Source organism: Oryzias latipes, chromosome 3 (assembly GCF_053564925.1).
Source record: "Oryzias latipes strain Hd-rR chromosome 3, Olatipes_Hd-rR_3.1".
Taxonomy (NCBI): Eukaryota; Metazoa; Chordata; class Actinopteri; order Beloniformes; family Adrianichthyidae; genus Oryzias; species Oryzias latipes.
In genome coordinates, this window is record NC_136239.1 from 22,022,437 (window position 1) to 22,037,967 (window position 15,531).

Genomic DNA, 15,531 nt, shown 5'->3' on the forward strand with positions numbered 1-15,531 from the left:
GTAGTTTTGTGAACTCGATGTACAAAATAATTCTACTTTAAATAATCTGCTTCTCTTCTTATTTCAAAAATGTGCTTTCAGTCTTTATCTGAAATGTATCTTTATTGGGAAAACATGACAATGGTTTAAGATCTTTGATAAGGTTTTCCCCTTCCGCTCCACATGCTGCAGAAACCTGCAGGCTGAGAGTAAAACAGGGCAAATGCCCAGTTTGCCATTAATCTTCCAGTACCAGAGTCTGTTCCCTGGACCTTTAACTGCCCCACTTCCATGAGATAACCATTTGATGTCAAGACTCTTCAGGTGAATGTGATAAATGACTGAGATAATGGCACGGTAAAAAGACAGCCAGGCAGAGGCAGAGAGACGCGGAGGAGATGGGGAAGGAGGGAGCATGAGTGGAAGTGGGAAGCAGAGGAGGTGGAGACAAATGTGAGATTGAAATATTAGGAAAAGGTTAGGAGCGGCTTTCCAGTACAAGATATAAAAACCAGAAGCACAGGAGGGTTAACTGCAGAGGAGGTAAGAAAAAGACAATTTTCTGTTGTGCATCATTTGCTATGGTGGAACCTATACGCTGAAAATGTTTTTATTAACACCCGATCAACTTTAACTCTAGATGGTAATGTCACTGGAAACATTAGCAGTTGGGTGTTTTAAGATAATTGATTCCTGTTTAAAAATGTACCCTGTGTATTTAAATATCTAAGTTACAATTTCTGCACCTAAATTTTCAGTTAGTATTATGGATCTATGTACTCCATAAATACTTGTTTGGGTTACTTTGGACAATAAACAGAAATTCTTCTTTAGTTTTCCAGACCTATTCAGTTATAGTATCAACACCTATACTTGATGGTTACGATTTTTCAGAATGATTAAACGTCTTTTTCTGTGAGTCTTTTACTTCCTTTGAGTTATCGAATGCCGTCCATCAGTTGGTCTGAGGGGGTTTGTGCGAACAGCGTCTCGACACAGAATCCAGAAATGTTTGAGCGTTCCCCTGACGAATGCTGATGGCAAACACAGATGTGTAACGTGAGAGGAAGGTTCTGTCCTGCTACTTTTTTTTTTCACCCTAAAACTTCAAAGACCAAATGCAGGGAGCATGAACTTCCAGACACATTCCTCTGAACACTTTATTATTAACCTTCACTACAAGTTTTAGTTTTTTTTTATTTTCTTATTTGATGGTTATTAAGGTTTATTAAAAAGCTGTTGCATTATTATGCTTGAGTTTCTAAGATGTGTGGATTGTGCTCTGTTGAGTTTCAGAAGTAAAAGCGTCAAATGTGGGTGAAAAGGGAAATAATGCCACAGAGACCTCTTGTCTTTCTGGCAATCACAGCAGCTGTTGTTCTAACTGCTCAAGGTGGGACTCTAACACACACACACACCACACACATACACTGTCTTTGGACGGAAAATATTCACTAACAACTATCAGCAAAAATTGTCTTTCATTGCTCCTTTTGGTCAGTCTTCAAGAGAAAGAAAAGATTTGGCGTTTTTTGACTTGAACAACACTGAGAGAATGCTTTTTTCCAAAGTGTCTCAGTGTTTAATGAGGAAAACATAAAGGCACTCAGCTGAGGAAAGACTGTTTGCTGGTAGCAGAGACGATAAAAATATAAACATTCAAAAGGAAATAAGCTGCAGTTGAAGCATATAAAAGAGCTTATTTAGATAAATCTTAACCTTCCTTGAGTCATACTTGACTAACATCCAGTTTATGTTCATGTCAGATTCATCCTTCTACTTTTTTTCCCCTTTTTATTTTGGTTGCAAATAAACGTATCAGCTCCGACATATATTATTTGTCTATGAACTTGGAGCTCAAAGTTTTAAGTTTGTTTTGTAACATATGTTGTGTTTTTGATGTGTTGCTGATACAAATTTGACAAAATATGACATCAAACAAAGACATATTTAGAAATATCACAGGGAAGAAAATATTCAACCAAAACACAATGTAAAATGAGGAATCTACCTGGATGAATGAGAGTCTTGTAAAATGAAAAATGTAAATATAAATGAAATGTTTAATATGTAAAACACCTTCTAAAATCCAGATCCATGTCATTGCTCATTGAACTACTCCAAGGTAAAAGAAAAAAATGCCAAGAATGACCTTTTACATTTAGTTAATATACTTGTATATATATACTTGTTCTCCCCATTAGAAATTAACAATAATTTGAAAAAAGATTAAGGTTTTTATTTCTAAATGTCATATTAACAGTTGATGTGTGGGGCCAGAAAAGTTAAAGTAGTGAAGGGAGCAAACTAAGAAGTTTTTCCAAACTTTAAAACTGACAAAGAGATGAGCATGACAACATTGGATTTAGCATGAAGTGATGTTCTCAACATTGAGTCATTTTTTTTTCGACCAAGAAGACATAACCTCTGAGATTAAAAAGTGTAGAATGGCTTCCAAAAATACAGGTTAAGAAGGCACATGTCTACATCCTGTCCAGTCACTGTCTGCTCTTGACTTTCACTAGAGACCTATCTGTCTTTTTGGAATGGCACACACACATCTGCAGTTTACTGAGTTTATCTGAAACGGAATTGTATAGAAATTGTTTTAATCATCCCTTACTCTCATTAAGCAATATTTCTCCGCCAGTCAGTTGAATATATAAAAAAAACATTTAAAGTAATACATAAAGATGTAAATATAGATAAAACAAAGTTTCTATAGTAATATCATTGAGACATTGTTGGCACAAATGACACAATTTTCTATTGTCTATTGCAGGATCATGGAGAAGAGACAACAAAGCGTCAGATGTCTACCACTCTAATGGTACCATGGGAACATTTTATATTTCAATTACTTTTAAAAGCACACAGTGTATTGTTCCCCTTGTTACAGTACCTGAAAAAAAGACATACGATGATCTTCAGGACATTTTTGTTTCTGTGAACTGTGCGTGACCAGATCACTACATGTGGACGACATGGTTCAACGTTGATCACCCGGGCGGCCGTGGAGACTATGAGCAGCTGGATGCCATTCGCTTCTATTACCGCTCCAGAGTGTGTGAGACTCCAAGAGCTGTTGAGGCCAGAACCACAGAATGGATCCCAGCTCGAGAAACGGGGGAGATAGTTCATGCAGACCCCTCAGTGGGTTTCTGGTGCCTCAATACAGAACAGAGTCCTGGTCGCAACTGCTCCAACTATGCAGTTCGTTTCCTCTGTCCTAAAGGTCTGAACTAAATCTTGGAGAACTTTCCTTTTTAAAATGTTACTTTGAATACTGCTTAGATTGTTATTTTCCATCAGATAGCAGTCAAACTACCCAAGGAACATGGGGTCCTTGGTCAAACTGGAGCCCATGCCCTGCCCTTTGTGGTCAAGAGGCCATGCAACGTCGTTATCGAAGCTGTCGGTCTCAACTGGTACCATGCAGTGGGCCTAAAACAGAGGAAAAGCCATGTAATGGGCCAGAATGCATAAATGCAGGTTAGCAGCAATTGCTTGTGTTACACAGATATGTTTGTGACACCAGATATTTTGGTGAAGATAAAATATCTAAACCGTGTTGAAAACACTGATTTCTCTTTAGATTGCTCCCTGCGCTGTGTGATGGGGAGAGTAAATGCAGACTGTGATGCATGCATGTGCGAAGAGCACATCCTCCTGGGTTCCGTCCGCAGTGCGGGCGGTCTCATTGCTACAGGAGCGGCTATCCTGCGGGCCAACAAACTGCTTACTCTAACAGACCACAACGGCCACTTTCGCATCCCTGGTATCTGCCCTGATGGAAACACAACCCTCACAGTCAACGTCAAAGGCCATGCAAGCCTCAACGCTGTTGTTCCCAGCAGCACCGAACGCACCTCTGTTTTGACCATCCAGTTGAAAAGAGCCGGTAGATTACTTATGAATCTAGCAAAAATTATGTTGAAGCTAACTGTTATCTAATATATTTCTAATTTTGAGGAAAAGCTCCTTTGTAAAGTTTTTTGTTGCTGTTTTTAGAAAAGTTGCATATCTTGAGCAACCCTGAGAGCAAAGCCAGGAGAGAGGGGCAAAGTGTTGCCTTTTGTTGTAAAGTTGCAGGAAGACCAGAACCAGACAAATACCAGTGGTGAGATGTTATTTCACAAATACTCAGTTTTCACTTGAAGAAGTTACAGTTTTTATGGATCTATGCTTTACTGTCCTATTTTTTTCTTTTTCTTTTATGGTTACCATCAGGTTCCATAACAACACAGTCATGGAGATGGAGACTGATGGCATGCTAGTCTTGAGAGATCTACACTCCCAGCAGGCCGGAGAGTACTACTGCAGAGCAAGTGGGGCATCTGGGACCATCAAGTCTAAGCCAGCCACTCTTAAAGTAATTGGTATGTTGGTGTAACAATGTATTTCACATGTATTATATCATTATGATATTAGATCTGTCTTTGAATATGCATGTCTCCAACATAGGTAAAGATGAGCGCTCGTGCAACCCCAAGCCTGAATCTCACCTAATCCGCCTTCCACATGACTGCCACCAAAACACCACAGACTCTTTCTACTATGATGTTGGAAAGTGTCCGTCTAGTCAATGCACTGGACAGATAGACAACAGCATAAGGTGCAAGGACAAACTAGCTTATTGCTGTGGAGTGGCAAAGATGGAGGAGAGACAGCTGACATGCCAAGGATACCAACTACCAACCATGGTGGTTACTGAGTGTGGCTGTAAGAAATGTGTGGACACCAAGGCCGTTGTGCATGGCAGGGCCATTGCTGCAGACAACGGTGAGCCAATGAGATTCGGTCATATTTTCATGAATGGCGTCAGAGTCAGCAGGACGGGCTACAAAGGCACCTTCTCCATCCAGGTCCCTCCAGACACTGACAGATTTGTGCTAACTTTTGTGGACAACATGCAAAAATTTGTCAACACAACAAAGGTGCTTCCATTTAATACTAAAGGGGGGGCTGTTTACCATGAGGTCAAACTTCTGCGGAAAAAAAATCCTGTCACTATTAGTTCCTTAGAAACTAACACTCTTGAGCTTGGGGAAGTAAAAGACCAGGAGGCCATGGTTCAGATCCAGATTCCTCCTCATTCCTTCTACAAAGAAAATGGGGAAGTCTTTACAGGTAATGTTAGTGCAAGTGTGACATTTCTAGACCCCAGGGATGTCTCCACAGCTGCTGCTGCTCAAAGTGATCTAAACTTTATAGGAAATGAAGGTGATACACTCCCACTGAGAACATACGGAATGTTCTCAATCGATTTCAGAGCCGAGGAAAACAATGAGGTCCTGAATGCAGGTGAAGTCAAGGTGTTTCTGGATTCTGCCCAAGTAAAAATGTCAGAACACCTTGACGCCATGAAACTGTGGTCTCTTAATCCTGACACAGGTTTATGGGAAGAGGAGGGTGATCTAAAAATAGAAAGGAAAAATAGAGGTAAAAGAGAAGAAAGGACATTTCTGATTGGAAACATGGAGATCAGAGAAAGAAGGTTATTCAACTTGGATGTTCCCGAGAACCGAAGGTGTTATGTAAAAGTGAGGGCCTTTCGTGGTGAACGCTTCATGCCCAGTGAACAAGTGGAGGGAGTCACGGTGAGTCTCATTAATATGGAGCCAACGGCTGGATATTCCTCCAACCCACGTGCCTGGGGTCGATTTGACAGTGTCATTACTGGGTCAAATGGTGCCTGCCTTCCTGCCTTCTGTGATGAACAAAAGCCTGATGCTTACACTGCTTTTGTAATGGCCAACCTAGGAGGGGAGGAACTAGAAGTTGTTCCATCTGCCCCTAAATTTAATCCAAGTCTCATCGGAGTGCCCCAGCCATACCTGGGTAAACTGAATTACAGACGCACTGACCATGAGGACCCCAGAGTGAAGAAGACAGCATTCAGTATCAATGTGGCAAAACCAAGTCCTAACACAGCAGAGGAAGCCAATGGGCCTGTGTACACTTTTGAGAATTTAAAAGAATGTGAGGAGGCTCCATTTAGTGCGGGACACTTCCGCTTCTCAAGGGTGGAAGGAGACCGCTACGATTACAACACAGTGCCATTCAATGAAGATGACCCAATGAGCTGGACAGAGGATTATCTTAGCTGGTGGCCTAAACCCATGGAATACCGCGCCTGTTACATCAAGATCAAAATCAACAGCCCACATGAAATCAATGTACGGTCTCGCAACATGGGTGGCACCCATCCAAAGACTGTAGGCCAGCTATACGGCCTCAGAGACACTCGCAGTATCCGAGACATGGACTTGGCAAATGTTTCGGCTGTGTGCCTGGAGTTCAAGTGCAGCGGCATGCTATTTGATCAAGACCGTGTGGATCGCACCTTGGTGAAGGTGATCCCACAAGGGAGCTGCAGGAGAGACGGTGTGAACACAATGCTCCAAGAGTACCTTGTTAATCACCTGCCTTTAGCTGTCAACAATGACACCAATGAGTTCACCATGCTGGGACCTCTTGATCCTTTGGGCCATAACTATGGAATCTATACTGTGACTGATCAGGATCCCCGAACAGCCAAAGAGATAGCACTAGGACGTTGCTTTGATGGTACTTCTGATGGAACGTCACGAGTCATGAAGACCAATGAAGGTGTAGCGCTAACTTTCACCTGTGGAGACCGCGACGGAACACGCCAGAGCGTCTTCCAAGCCTCTCGGGGTCAGATAGGTGCAGTTGTGAGAGGAAAAACCAGAAACACCAGGGGTCGGCATAGGGCCAATAGCTCCCGCGGCATCCCTAAACGTAGTGCCAGAAATCCTGTGAGAAAGCTTGCAAAAGCCACAAGCTAAATTAGACAAAACTCAAAGCTTTATATCAACAACTAAACACCTACATCCCATCATGAAGGAATGTAAGTATCAGGACACCTATAGTTTTTACTTTACCCAGTTTACCAAAAATATATACAAGTAAAAGTTATGTTATGGGTATGTGCTTATAGTGCAGGCTCTAAGCTTTAATGGGAGTCCACATTGGAGTAAAAACTTAAATAATATACTTTTTAATAATGCAAAACCCTCTTTTTCAGGGCCCATGTGTAACCAGGTTAAAATGCATACCATTAAATAAAATTTGACTTTTGATCAAATTGAACAGACTGTCAAGAGTGATTTGTTCAAAGTTTTAAATCATTTGCCCCAAATTTTTACTCCCTACTGTTTGATGGTCCTTTTCGATACATCTGTCTACAAAAAGAAGACAATACAGTTCACCAGAGGAGTGGTTCCCAACCTTTTTTTGCCTTGTCAGTATCAATTCATTACGGTACCTAAACCAAACAAAAGAAAACCATTAAAGAAAAACAAGGTATAGTTGCATAACTTAAAGTATGTCTTTTTCTGTGTAATAAGCACTCTGATTGCACTTAGATGGAATAAACTTTTTTTTAAATCTATTGTTCATTGGTTTAAGATGTTGAAAGCCAAGGGTTTTTTTTACTAATATGCTGACACTATGAACTAATACAAAAGTAACTTTCACTGAAAGTCTTATTTTGACCTTTGACTATTGCTCATTAGCACAACAAAACCCTTTAATGACTGTTCCTAAGTATCCTAAAGTGCGAATGCACCCCTTGCTGAAAATAACTCATTTAAAGGGTAAGAAAACAGATTACACTTTTTTAAGCAGGCTCTAATAACTGACTAGAGAACTGAGAAGCGGCTTGCCTAAGTCATTTTTATGTCTGAGCAAAGCTGCACTGCAACCCTTCTTTTATCTGATTTTAGTTTTGTCAAAAAAAACAAGCACTAATGGGTTTAAAAGTGGCCCAGTGTCACTATAAGTCCATGTCATCAAATCTGCCTCTTCCATCCATCCATCCATCTTCCTCCGCTTATCCGGGACCGGGTCGCGGGGGCAGCAGACTGAGCAGAGATGCCCAGACTTCCCTCACCCCAGCCACTTCCTCCAGCTCCTCTGGGGGGACCCCGAGACGTTCCCAGGCCAGCCGAGAGACGTAGTCTCTCCAGCGTGTCCTGGGTCTTCCCCGGGGCCTCCGCCCAGTGGGACATGCCCGGAACACCTCTCCAGGGAGGCGTCCAGGAGGCATCCGAACTAGATGCCCGAGCCACCTCAACTGGCTCCTTTCGATGTGGAGGAGAAGCGGTTCTACTCCGAGCTCTCCGCGGGTGACCAAGCTTCTCACCCTATCTCTAAGGGAGCGCCCAGCCACCCTGCGGAGGAAGCTCATTTCAGCCGCTTGTATTCGGGACCTTGTTCTTTCGGTCATGACCCATAGCTCATGACCATAGGTGAGTACTGGAACGTAGATCGACCGGTAAATTGAGAGCTTTGCTTTTCGGCTCAGCTCTCTCTTCACCACGACGGACCGATAGAGCGACCGCATAACTACGGACGCTGCTCCGATCCGCCTGTCAATCTCACGCTCCGATCTTCCCTCACTCGTGAACAAGACCCCAAGGTATTTAAACTCCTCCACCTGGGGCAGGGACACTCCACCGACCGAGAGATGGCAAACTACCTTTCTCCGGTCAAGGACCATGGCCTCAGATTTAGCGGTGCTGACCCTCATCCCAGCCGCTTCACACTCGGCCGCAAACCGCCCCAATGCACGCTGGAGGTCCCGGTTCGATGAAGCCAACAGGACAACATCATCTGCAAAAAGCAGAGAGGAAATCCTGTGGTCCCCAAACCAGATCCCCTCCGGCCCCTGGCTGCGCCTAGAAATTCTGTCCATAAAAACTATGAACAGAACCGGTGATAGAGGGCAGCCCTGCCGGAGTCCAACGTGGACCGGGAACAGGTCTGACTTACTGCCGGCTATGCGGACCAAGCTCCTACTCCGGTCATACAGAGACCGGACAGCCCTCAGTAAGGCTCCCCGGACCCCATACTCCCAGAGCACCCCCCACAGGATGCCACGGGGGACGCGGTCGAACGCCTTCTCCAAATCCACAAAACACATATGGACTGGATGAGCGAACTCCCACAAACCCTCCAGCACCCTAGATAGGGTGTAGAGCTGGTCCACTGTTCCACGACCAGGACGGAAACCGCACTGTTGTTCCTGAATCCGAGGTTCGACTATCGGACGGACTCTCCTCTCCAGTACCCTGGCATAGACTTTCCCAGGGAGGCTGAGGAGTGTAATTCCCCTATGGTTGGAACACACCCTCCGGTCCCCCTTCTTAAAGAGGGGAACCACCACCCCTGTCTGCCAGTCCAGTGGTACGGTTCCCGACCGCCACGCGATGCTGCAGAGACGTGTCAGCCAAGGCACTCCCACAGCATCCAGAGACTTGAGGTGCTCAGGGCGGACTTCATCCACCCCCGGGGCCCTGCCACCGAGGAGCTCGTTGACTACCTCAGTGACTTCAGCCCGGGTAATGGACAGCCCCACCCCAAAATCCTCACTCTCCACTTCTTCAATAGAAGGCGTGTCAGTGGGATTGAGGAGATCCTCGAAGTACTCCTTCCACCGCCCGACAATGTCCCCAGTCGAAGTCAACAGCTCCCCACCTGCACTGAAAACGGTGCCTGTGGAGAACTGCTTTCCCCTCCTGAGTCGCCGGATGGTTTGCCAGAATTTCTTCGAGGCCAACCGATAGTCCTTCTCCATGGCCTCACCGAACTCCTCCCAGGACAGAGTTTTCGCCTCTGCAACAGTCTGGGCCGCAGCTCGCTTAGACTGCCGGTACCTGTCAGCTGCCTCTGGAGTCCCGCAGGCCAGCCAGGCCTGGTAGGACTCCTTCTTCAGCTTGACGGCATCCCTTACTTCCGGTGTCCACCACCGGGTTCTGGGGTTACCGCCGCGACAGGCACCAGAGACCTTGCGACCACAACTCCGAGCAGCAGCAGAGACAATGGAGGTGGAAAACATGGTCCACTCGGACTCAATGTCCCCAACCTCCCCCGGTACCTGTTTGAAGTTCTCCCGGATGTGGGAGTTAAAGACTTCCCTGACGGAGGGCTCAGCCAGACGTTCCCAGCAGACCCTCACAGTACGTTTGGGTCTTCCAAGTCTTTCCGGCCTCTTTACCCGCCAGCGAATCCAACTCACCACCAGGTAGTGATCGGTGGACAGCTCCGCCCCTCTCTTCACCCGAGTGTCCAAGACACAGGGCCGAAGGTCACCTGAAACAACTACAAAGTCGATCATTGACCTCCTGCCTAGGGCGTCCTGATGCCAGGTGTACTGATGGACACCCTTGTGCTCGAACATGGTGTTCGTTATGGACAAACTATGACGAGCACAGAAGTCCAATAACAAAACACCACTCGGGTTCAGATCAGGGGGGGCGTTCCTACCAATCACACCCCTCCAGGTGCCACTGTCATTGCCCACGTGGGCATTGAAGTCCCACAGGAAGACAATGGAGTCCCCCGTTGGGGCACTTTCCAGTACCCCTTCGAGAGACACCAAGAAGGCCTGGTACTCCGAACTGCTGTTCGGCCCGTAAGCCGAAACAACAGTTAGAGACCTGTCCCCCACCCGGAGGCGGAGGGACATGACCCTCTCGTCCACCGGGGTGAACTCCAACACTTGGCGGCTGAGCTGGGGGCTCACGAGTAAGCCTACGCCAGCCCGCCGCCTCTCACCTTGGGCAACTCCAGAGTGGTAGAGAGTCCAACCCCTCTATAAGGAATGAGTTTCAGAGCCCAGGCTATGTGTGGAGGTGAGCCCGACTATATCTAGACGGTATCTCTCAACCTCTCGCACCAGCTCAGGCTCCTTCCCTCCCAGAGAGGTGACATTCCATGTCCCAAAAGCCAGGTTCCATGATCGGGGTTTGGGCCGCCGAGGCACCCGCCCTCGACTGCCACCCAAACCACACTGCACCGGCCCCTTTTGAGGTCTCCCACGGGTGGTGGGCCCATGGGAGAGCGGTCCCACGTCGCTCCTTCGGGCTGTGCCCGACCGGGGCCCGTGGGAAGAGCCCCAAATCTGCCTCTTTTTACCTAGAAATGTACTTCACTTCACTGAAACCTCAATGTTCTTTTGACATAAAAGCTGTTTGGGTACACAAACATTAAAGCCATCCTGATCTCATCAAAAGAACAATTGAAATAATTCATTTACAAATGTGTATTAATTCCCATCTGGTACATCCTTTTAATCTAATAAGTCATTGCAGTCAGGAGTCGTGTAGATTTAATAACACTAAAATTAACAACCAAAAAACAACTTTACTTTTGACCAGTAATTTATTAAATTAGATGCTTAAAAACAGATACTTTTATCTTTAACATTGCATGTATCCAATTCTCTATGTAACATTTCAAACTGGTCAACTGCTAGAAAAGAATAGAAGTATGCCCCTTAAAACTAGATGTACCCCATTTGCAGTCTTTGGGGAAGTGAAGCCCAGAAGCTGCATCCCTCACCTCACTTGATACAAGCCCACAGAAGCAACTAACAGACCATGAACAAGTTCATTCACTTGCCTGATCTATACCTCTTCTGCATTAATAGAAATCAAATTAGTAAATTGCATTTGACATGCATGAAAAATACTTATATTTCTTTATTCCAGAGATGTATCAAGAGAATGGCTGAGCAGTCTTAAAGTCACATTGTTATACTCTATCCCTTTTTATCTTACAATCAACCTTATTTGCTCTTTAAAATTACTAATTGCGCCTGTCTCAAATTACCCACAATCCAACATTTCCAGAAAGAAGAATGAATAACATACTAAATAATTGCTCTGCTTTTGGCAACCAAAGTATAGACTATATACTTTCCTGTGAAAGCCCATCCACAGAAAAGAGTGGCTGTAATATGCCCATGACATTCTGGTTAAAGATTTGCATAGAATCTTGTTTCTATGTCATTACACTCAATTGTGATACTGTATTTGCACTTTTTTTTTTTTAGACGGGAGCAATGTTTTAATAAGAAAACAGCTCTGCAAAATTCAAACAGTGCTTTCCATGTATTTTCTTCTGAAGCTGGGTCACACAGCACACTCCATGTTTTGTGTGTCAATTGTGGCTGAATGAGACAAAAGGCAGTTCCTTAAGTAAGAATGTGAAGGGGCCAGACTGGATGCTCCCTGCCTTGGTCCCTCAGGTCACTGAAGCAAAATTGAAGGGGGCAACACACAGTTCAGATTTTCCAGGATGGCACTGGACAGCATGAGAAGGTACAGCTGTAGTTCTGAAGATGGGAGAGAGAAGACAGCAGTGACGGAGCCATCGTCACATGAAGTCCTCATAGTCTTGGGCGTAACCACCATCAAACTCTGCATAGTCAAGGTCATCTCTCAGCTGTGCTTTCAAACCGCCTCCAGCTATAACACCTTTCTTCTTCTTCTTTCCCTTGTTTTGCTGTGAAAGCAAAAACAGATAAAAATTAAGCTGAAATTGAGAAGACAAACTTCTCAACAATGCCATGTGTCAACAGCGCCCCCTTTTGTACAAGTAGTCACTTTTAGATGATCAAGAACTTACTTTTTCTTGTTTCTGTTTTTCACTAAGTAGAACCGAAAGGGAATTACTGACTTTCTTTAAGTCCTCTACTTCCACTGCATGAAAAAGAAAAAAGATGCACATATTAGGCCGGCTTGGATTTATAAAGAAAATGGCATTTAAGAAGTGATGTTGAGGATAAATGAAACTGAGGTCTTCCTTACATGAAATACAAAGTTCCCGAAACAACGATTCCAAAAAACTTGAATAATGCACAGACTTTTCAAACTGGGATATCTTTTCTTTCAGCACTTTTTCAAATTCTGTGAATTCTTCTTTGGAGGATGGACACATGGCATCAATGCCGGTGACACTGCCAACACCTGAGGTGAGAGAAAGAAAAAAAAAAAAAACGTTTTTAGATGTCTTCTAAGAACAAAAAGTTACATTAAAAAAAAGTTTTTCATTGGTGCAACAAATGTTTTTAATTGTAAAAATAGTGTAGAGCAAAATCCTTTCTTTTTAACTTCCTGGAAAGAGAGAAATGAAGAGGCCAACTCTTTCTTACCAAAAGCATCTTTTGCTAACTCCAAGTCAGCCTCTTCCTGTAGTTTTTTCACTCTTAACTTTTCTGCAAGTTGTTCTTCAGGAGTTAGTTCCTCTTGTTCCTAAAGAAAGCAAAAAAACAATAACATTATAGGAATATTGTTTTACCGTTTAAATAAAAAAAGGCCATAGCAACACATACTTGCTCTTGCAACTCCTGCTGTTTCTTCTTTAACCGGTTTTCCTTCTCTTTGATCTTTTCACTTAACCTTTTCTTATCAGAAACTTTCGTCTCTGTAAACACAAGTTTGAAACATTTCAACATTCATACCCATAAAAATGCAAGTTTTTCCTAATGATTATAGTACCTGGTTTCTTCGCCTCCTCCTTTTTCTTCTCATCATCTTCCTCCTCATCATCATCCCAGTTATCCTAAAAAAAAGAAAGAAAGAAAACATATTTAGGTTATTTCCAGAAAAAAAAGGTTGATTTAAAAATGTATTTTTACTTCTTTTTTAAATTAGTTTATCTTAATTTGGTTTATACCAGAAATTCCTGAGCTTTATTTTATTGCATTTATTGCAACATTAACCACTTTGTCTTTTGCAACATGTTGCCAAATCCTATCCCTCAAATCCACAGAAATGTCTTCACCCACTTTGTGAAGCCTAACTCAAGCTTTTACAACATGTGATCTCAAATGAGATGACAGAACAATTCATTAAGCAAAAATAAATAAAACTCATTAACCTAAATAAAATAATTGCAACAGCACCTAGTACTTATTGACTATTAATGTTTCCCCAAAAACAAGGTTACTGTTCCTTTAGTAGTGGGTAGTGTACTTTATTTTAATAAATGAATTAATAAATTAGTTACGTTAGTTTAAACTTATGAGATATTTTCACTAAAAGAGCAGTTTTATTCAGAAATGACCATCCATGTCCAATTATCACTTATGAAACAGTACACTTGCTTACATAGCAAACTACTAGCAAAAAAAAAGTAAATTTTTTCCCAAGCTTTGACACCATGGCATATGTGACCAAATAAATAAATATACATTTATCCCAGGAAGGCCTACACTAAGACTTTCCACGGCTGAACTATTTGGGAAGAAACACGATATTTTCATATAAGCCACCTGAGCTGCAGTGTCAGCTGAGCCGCAACAGCTCAAAACTCCTGCTCAGCCATCGTAAAGTCGGAAAATTCTAGGCCTCCTTTTGGCCGAGTTGAATCATCAGCAGAGAGAATGATTTCCTCTGACTGAGGCTAAGTTGGTAAGCGAGCTATTAGCTAACGTCAGCAGACCGGAGCCCACAGTTACTGCCATTATTCACCTATTTTCACTTTACCACTTTTGGTAAAAAGAAGAAAAAAAGTTGGACTTTTCTGACATTTCTTTTTTAAAATAAGCATCGTCGTGCCCAGCTGAGCGTCCAAAACAGGCTAACTGTTAGCAAATATCTATGCCAATAAATCCTCTAAAATGAAAAGTATATTTCAAAGTCTAAACTATAAACCAAAGCAGATATTATTTCTATTGTTAATAGTTTGCTAAAACAACGTTCAGTTGTCACTTAGTGAAACCCGGACGGAGGGCTGGTGTTAGCTCAACATTGGACAGTCTGTGGAAGCACGCGAGTTAGCCATCCGCTAGCTAACATACAGCTAACACAGTTCTAAGGTTGGGCTTGACGGACACGGAGGAAGCGTGGCATCAAGAGCGATCTGCTTTAAGCCTAACGTCGGCGTGACTCTCGTGAACGACCCGCTAAAAAAACAATACAGATATACCTGAATTTAAATATACACGTTAAGACTATGACATGATGAAGGCATACCTTAACATCTTCCTCTTCGTCTTCGCCTTCCCATTTGTCCATAACTGCAACAACAACTGCCGCCTTTTTAAGCGGCTCCTCTGGCTCGAAGGTCTCGGCGTCTACAATAAGAAAAAACATTCAATATGCGAAGACAACTCGCTATAATCTTATGGTGATATAGTTTTCAACTTTTAAAAGAAGTTTACAACAAGACTACGGTGTATAAATATATTCCATTCCCAACTTAGTTTCTTACCCCAGTCCGCCATGTTGGCTGTGTTTGACAGGCTCGGAGAAACGTGAAGGCTGCTGCCGCTGGGCATGCTCAGTAGCTGCTCCTGACGTCACCGCGAGTTTATGTGACGTCCCCGAGCCAAAAGAGCTATTTCAGGCGAGGAATTTATTCACGATGATTTAAAACAAACAAAGAAAAACTTACAAAAATGATTTCTAGATTATTTTCACAATTATAAGGAACGACTGCCAACCCCCTTATAAATGTTCAAAAACGTAAACACTATGGCAGAAATAACAATATAAAAACAATTAATGAAAAACGTATAAATATTTGTAATTATTAATCTTTTTTTTTTCTATTTTCTTTTCAGGTGGACCAACTTTTTATACCACTTTTTTCTTCACAAGTTCTTGTAAATAATGTCTATCAAAAATATGTTTTTTCTTGGATCTACAGAATCAGGACGCCCATAATGTTTCAAGGTTACTAAACACAAAAGAAAAATTCTAAGATAACAGAGATTTATTTCAAAGAAAATTTTAA

The 15,531-nt window shown here is 43.0% G+C and overlaps 2 protein-coding genes across 3 annotated transcripts; one reads left to right on the forward strand and one right to left on the reverse strand.

Annotated features, from left to right (window-relative positions):
• Positions 1 to 365: 365 nt before the first annotated feature.
• On the forward strand, positions 366 to 7,095 carry cilp (cartilage intermediate layer protein, nucleotide pyrophosphohydrolase). Of its 2 annotated transcripts, none has more exons than XM_004067031.5 (9): positions 366 to 522; positions 1,276 to 1,372; positions 2,762 to 2,809; positions 2,945 to 3,214; positions 3,292 to 3,471; positions 3,575 to 3,880; positions 3,991 to 4,099; positions 4,210 to 4,358; positions 4,444 to 7,095. In XM_004067031.5, exons 2-9 carry the CDS (start codon positions 1,291 to 1,293, stop codon positions 6,789 to 6,791), a joined length of 3,492 nt encoding a protein of 1,163 aa, XP_004067079.1. In that variant the 5' UTR covers positions 366 to 522; positions 1,276 to 1,290; the 3' UTR covers positions 6,792 to 7,095. The 2 variants fall into 2 exon arrangements, with proteins under 2 accessions (XP_004067079.1, XP_020569199.1); XM_020713540.3 differs by having other exon boundaries at positions 386 to 522; positions 1,270 to 1,372.
• A 4,055-nt stretch (positions 7,096 to 11,150) lies between these two features.
• On the reverse strand, positions 11,151 to 15,163 carry eif3jb (eukaryotic translation initiation factor 3, subunit Jb). The gene is made up of 8 exons (XM_004067030.4): positions 15,007 to 15,163; positions 14,769 to 14,869; positions 13,290 to 13,353; positions 13,124 to 13,215; positions 12,944 to 13,043; positions 12,600 to 12,758; positions 12,418 to 12,491; positions 11,151 to 12,294 (listed from the first exon to the last, which is right to left on the reverse strand). Exons 1-8 carry the CDS (start codon positions 15,071 to 15,073, stop codon positions 12,166 to 12,168), a joined length of 786 nt encoding a protein of 261 aa, XP_004067078.1. The 5' UTR covers positions 15,074 to 15,163; the 3' UTR covers positions 11,151 to 12,165.
• Between the last annotated feature and the right edge of the window lie 368 nt (positions 15,164 to 15,531).

Coding starts and splice junctions, on each gene's coding strand:
- cilp (XM_004067031.5), top strand. CDS start 1,291: ATGTGGGTGAAAAGGGAAATAATGCCACAGAGACCTCTTGTCTTTCTG. Junction 1,373..2,761: donor TGTTGTTCTAACTGCTCAAG/GTGGGACTCTAA, acceptor TGTCTATTGCAG/GATCATGGAGAAGAGACAAC. Junction 3,215..3,291: donor TCGTTTCCTCTGTCCTAAAG/GTCTGAACTAAA, acceptor ATTTTCCATCAG/ATAGCAGTCAAACTACCCAA.
- eif3jb (XM_004067030.4), bottom strand. CDS start 15,073: ATGCCCAGCGGCAGCAGCCTTCACGTTTCTCCGAGCCTGTCAAACACA. Junction 14,870..15,006: donor AGCCAACATGGCGGACTGGG/GTAAGAAACTAA, acceptor TTCTTATTGTAG/ACGCCGAGACCTTCGAGCCA. Junction 13,354..14,768: donor ACGAAGAGGAAGATGTTAAG/GTATGCCTTCAT, acceptor TCTTTTTTTTAG/GATAACTGGGATGATGATGA.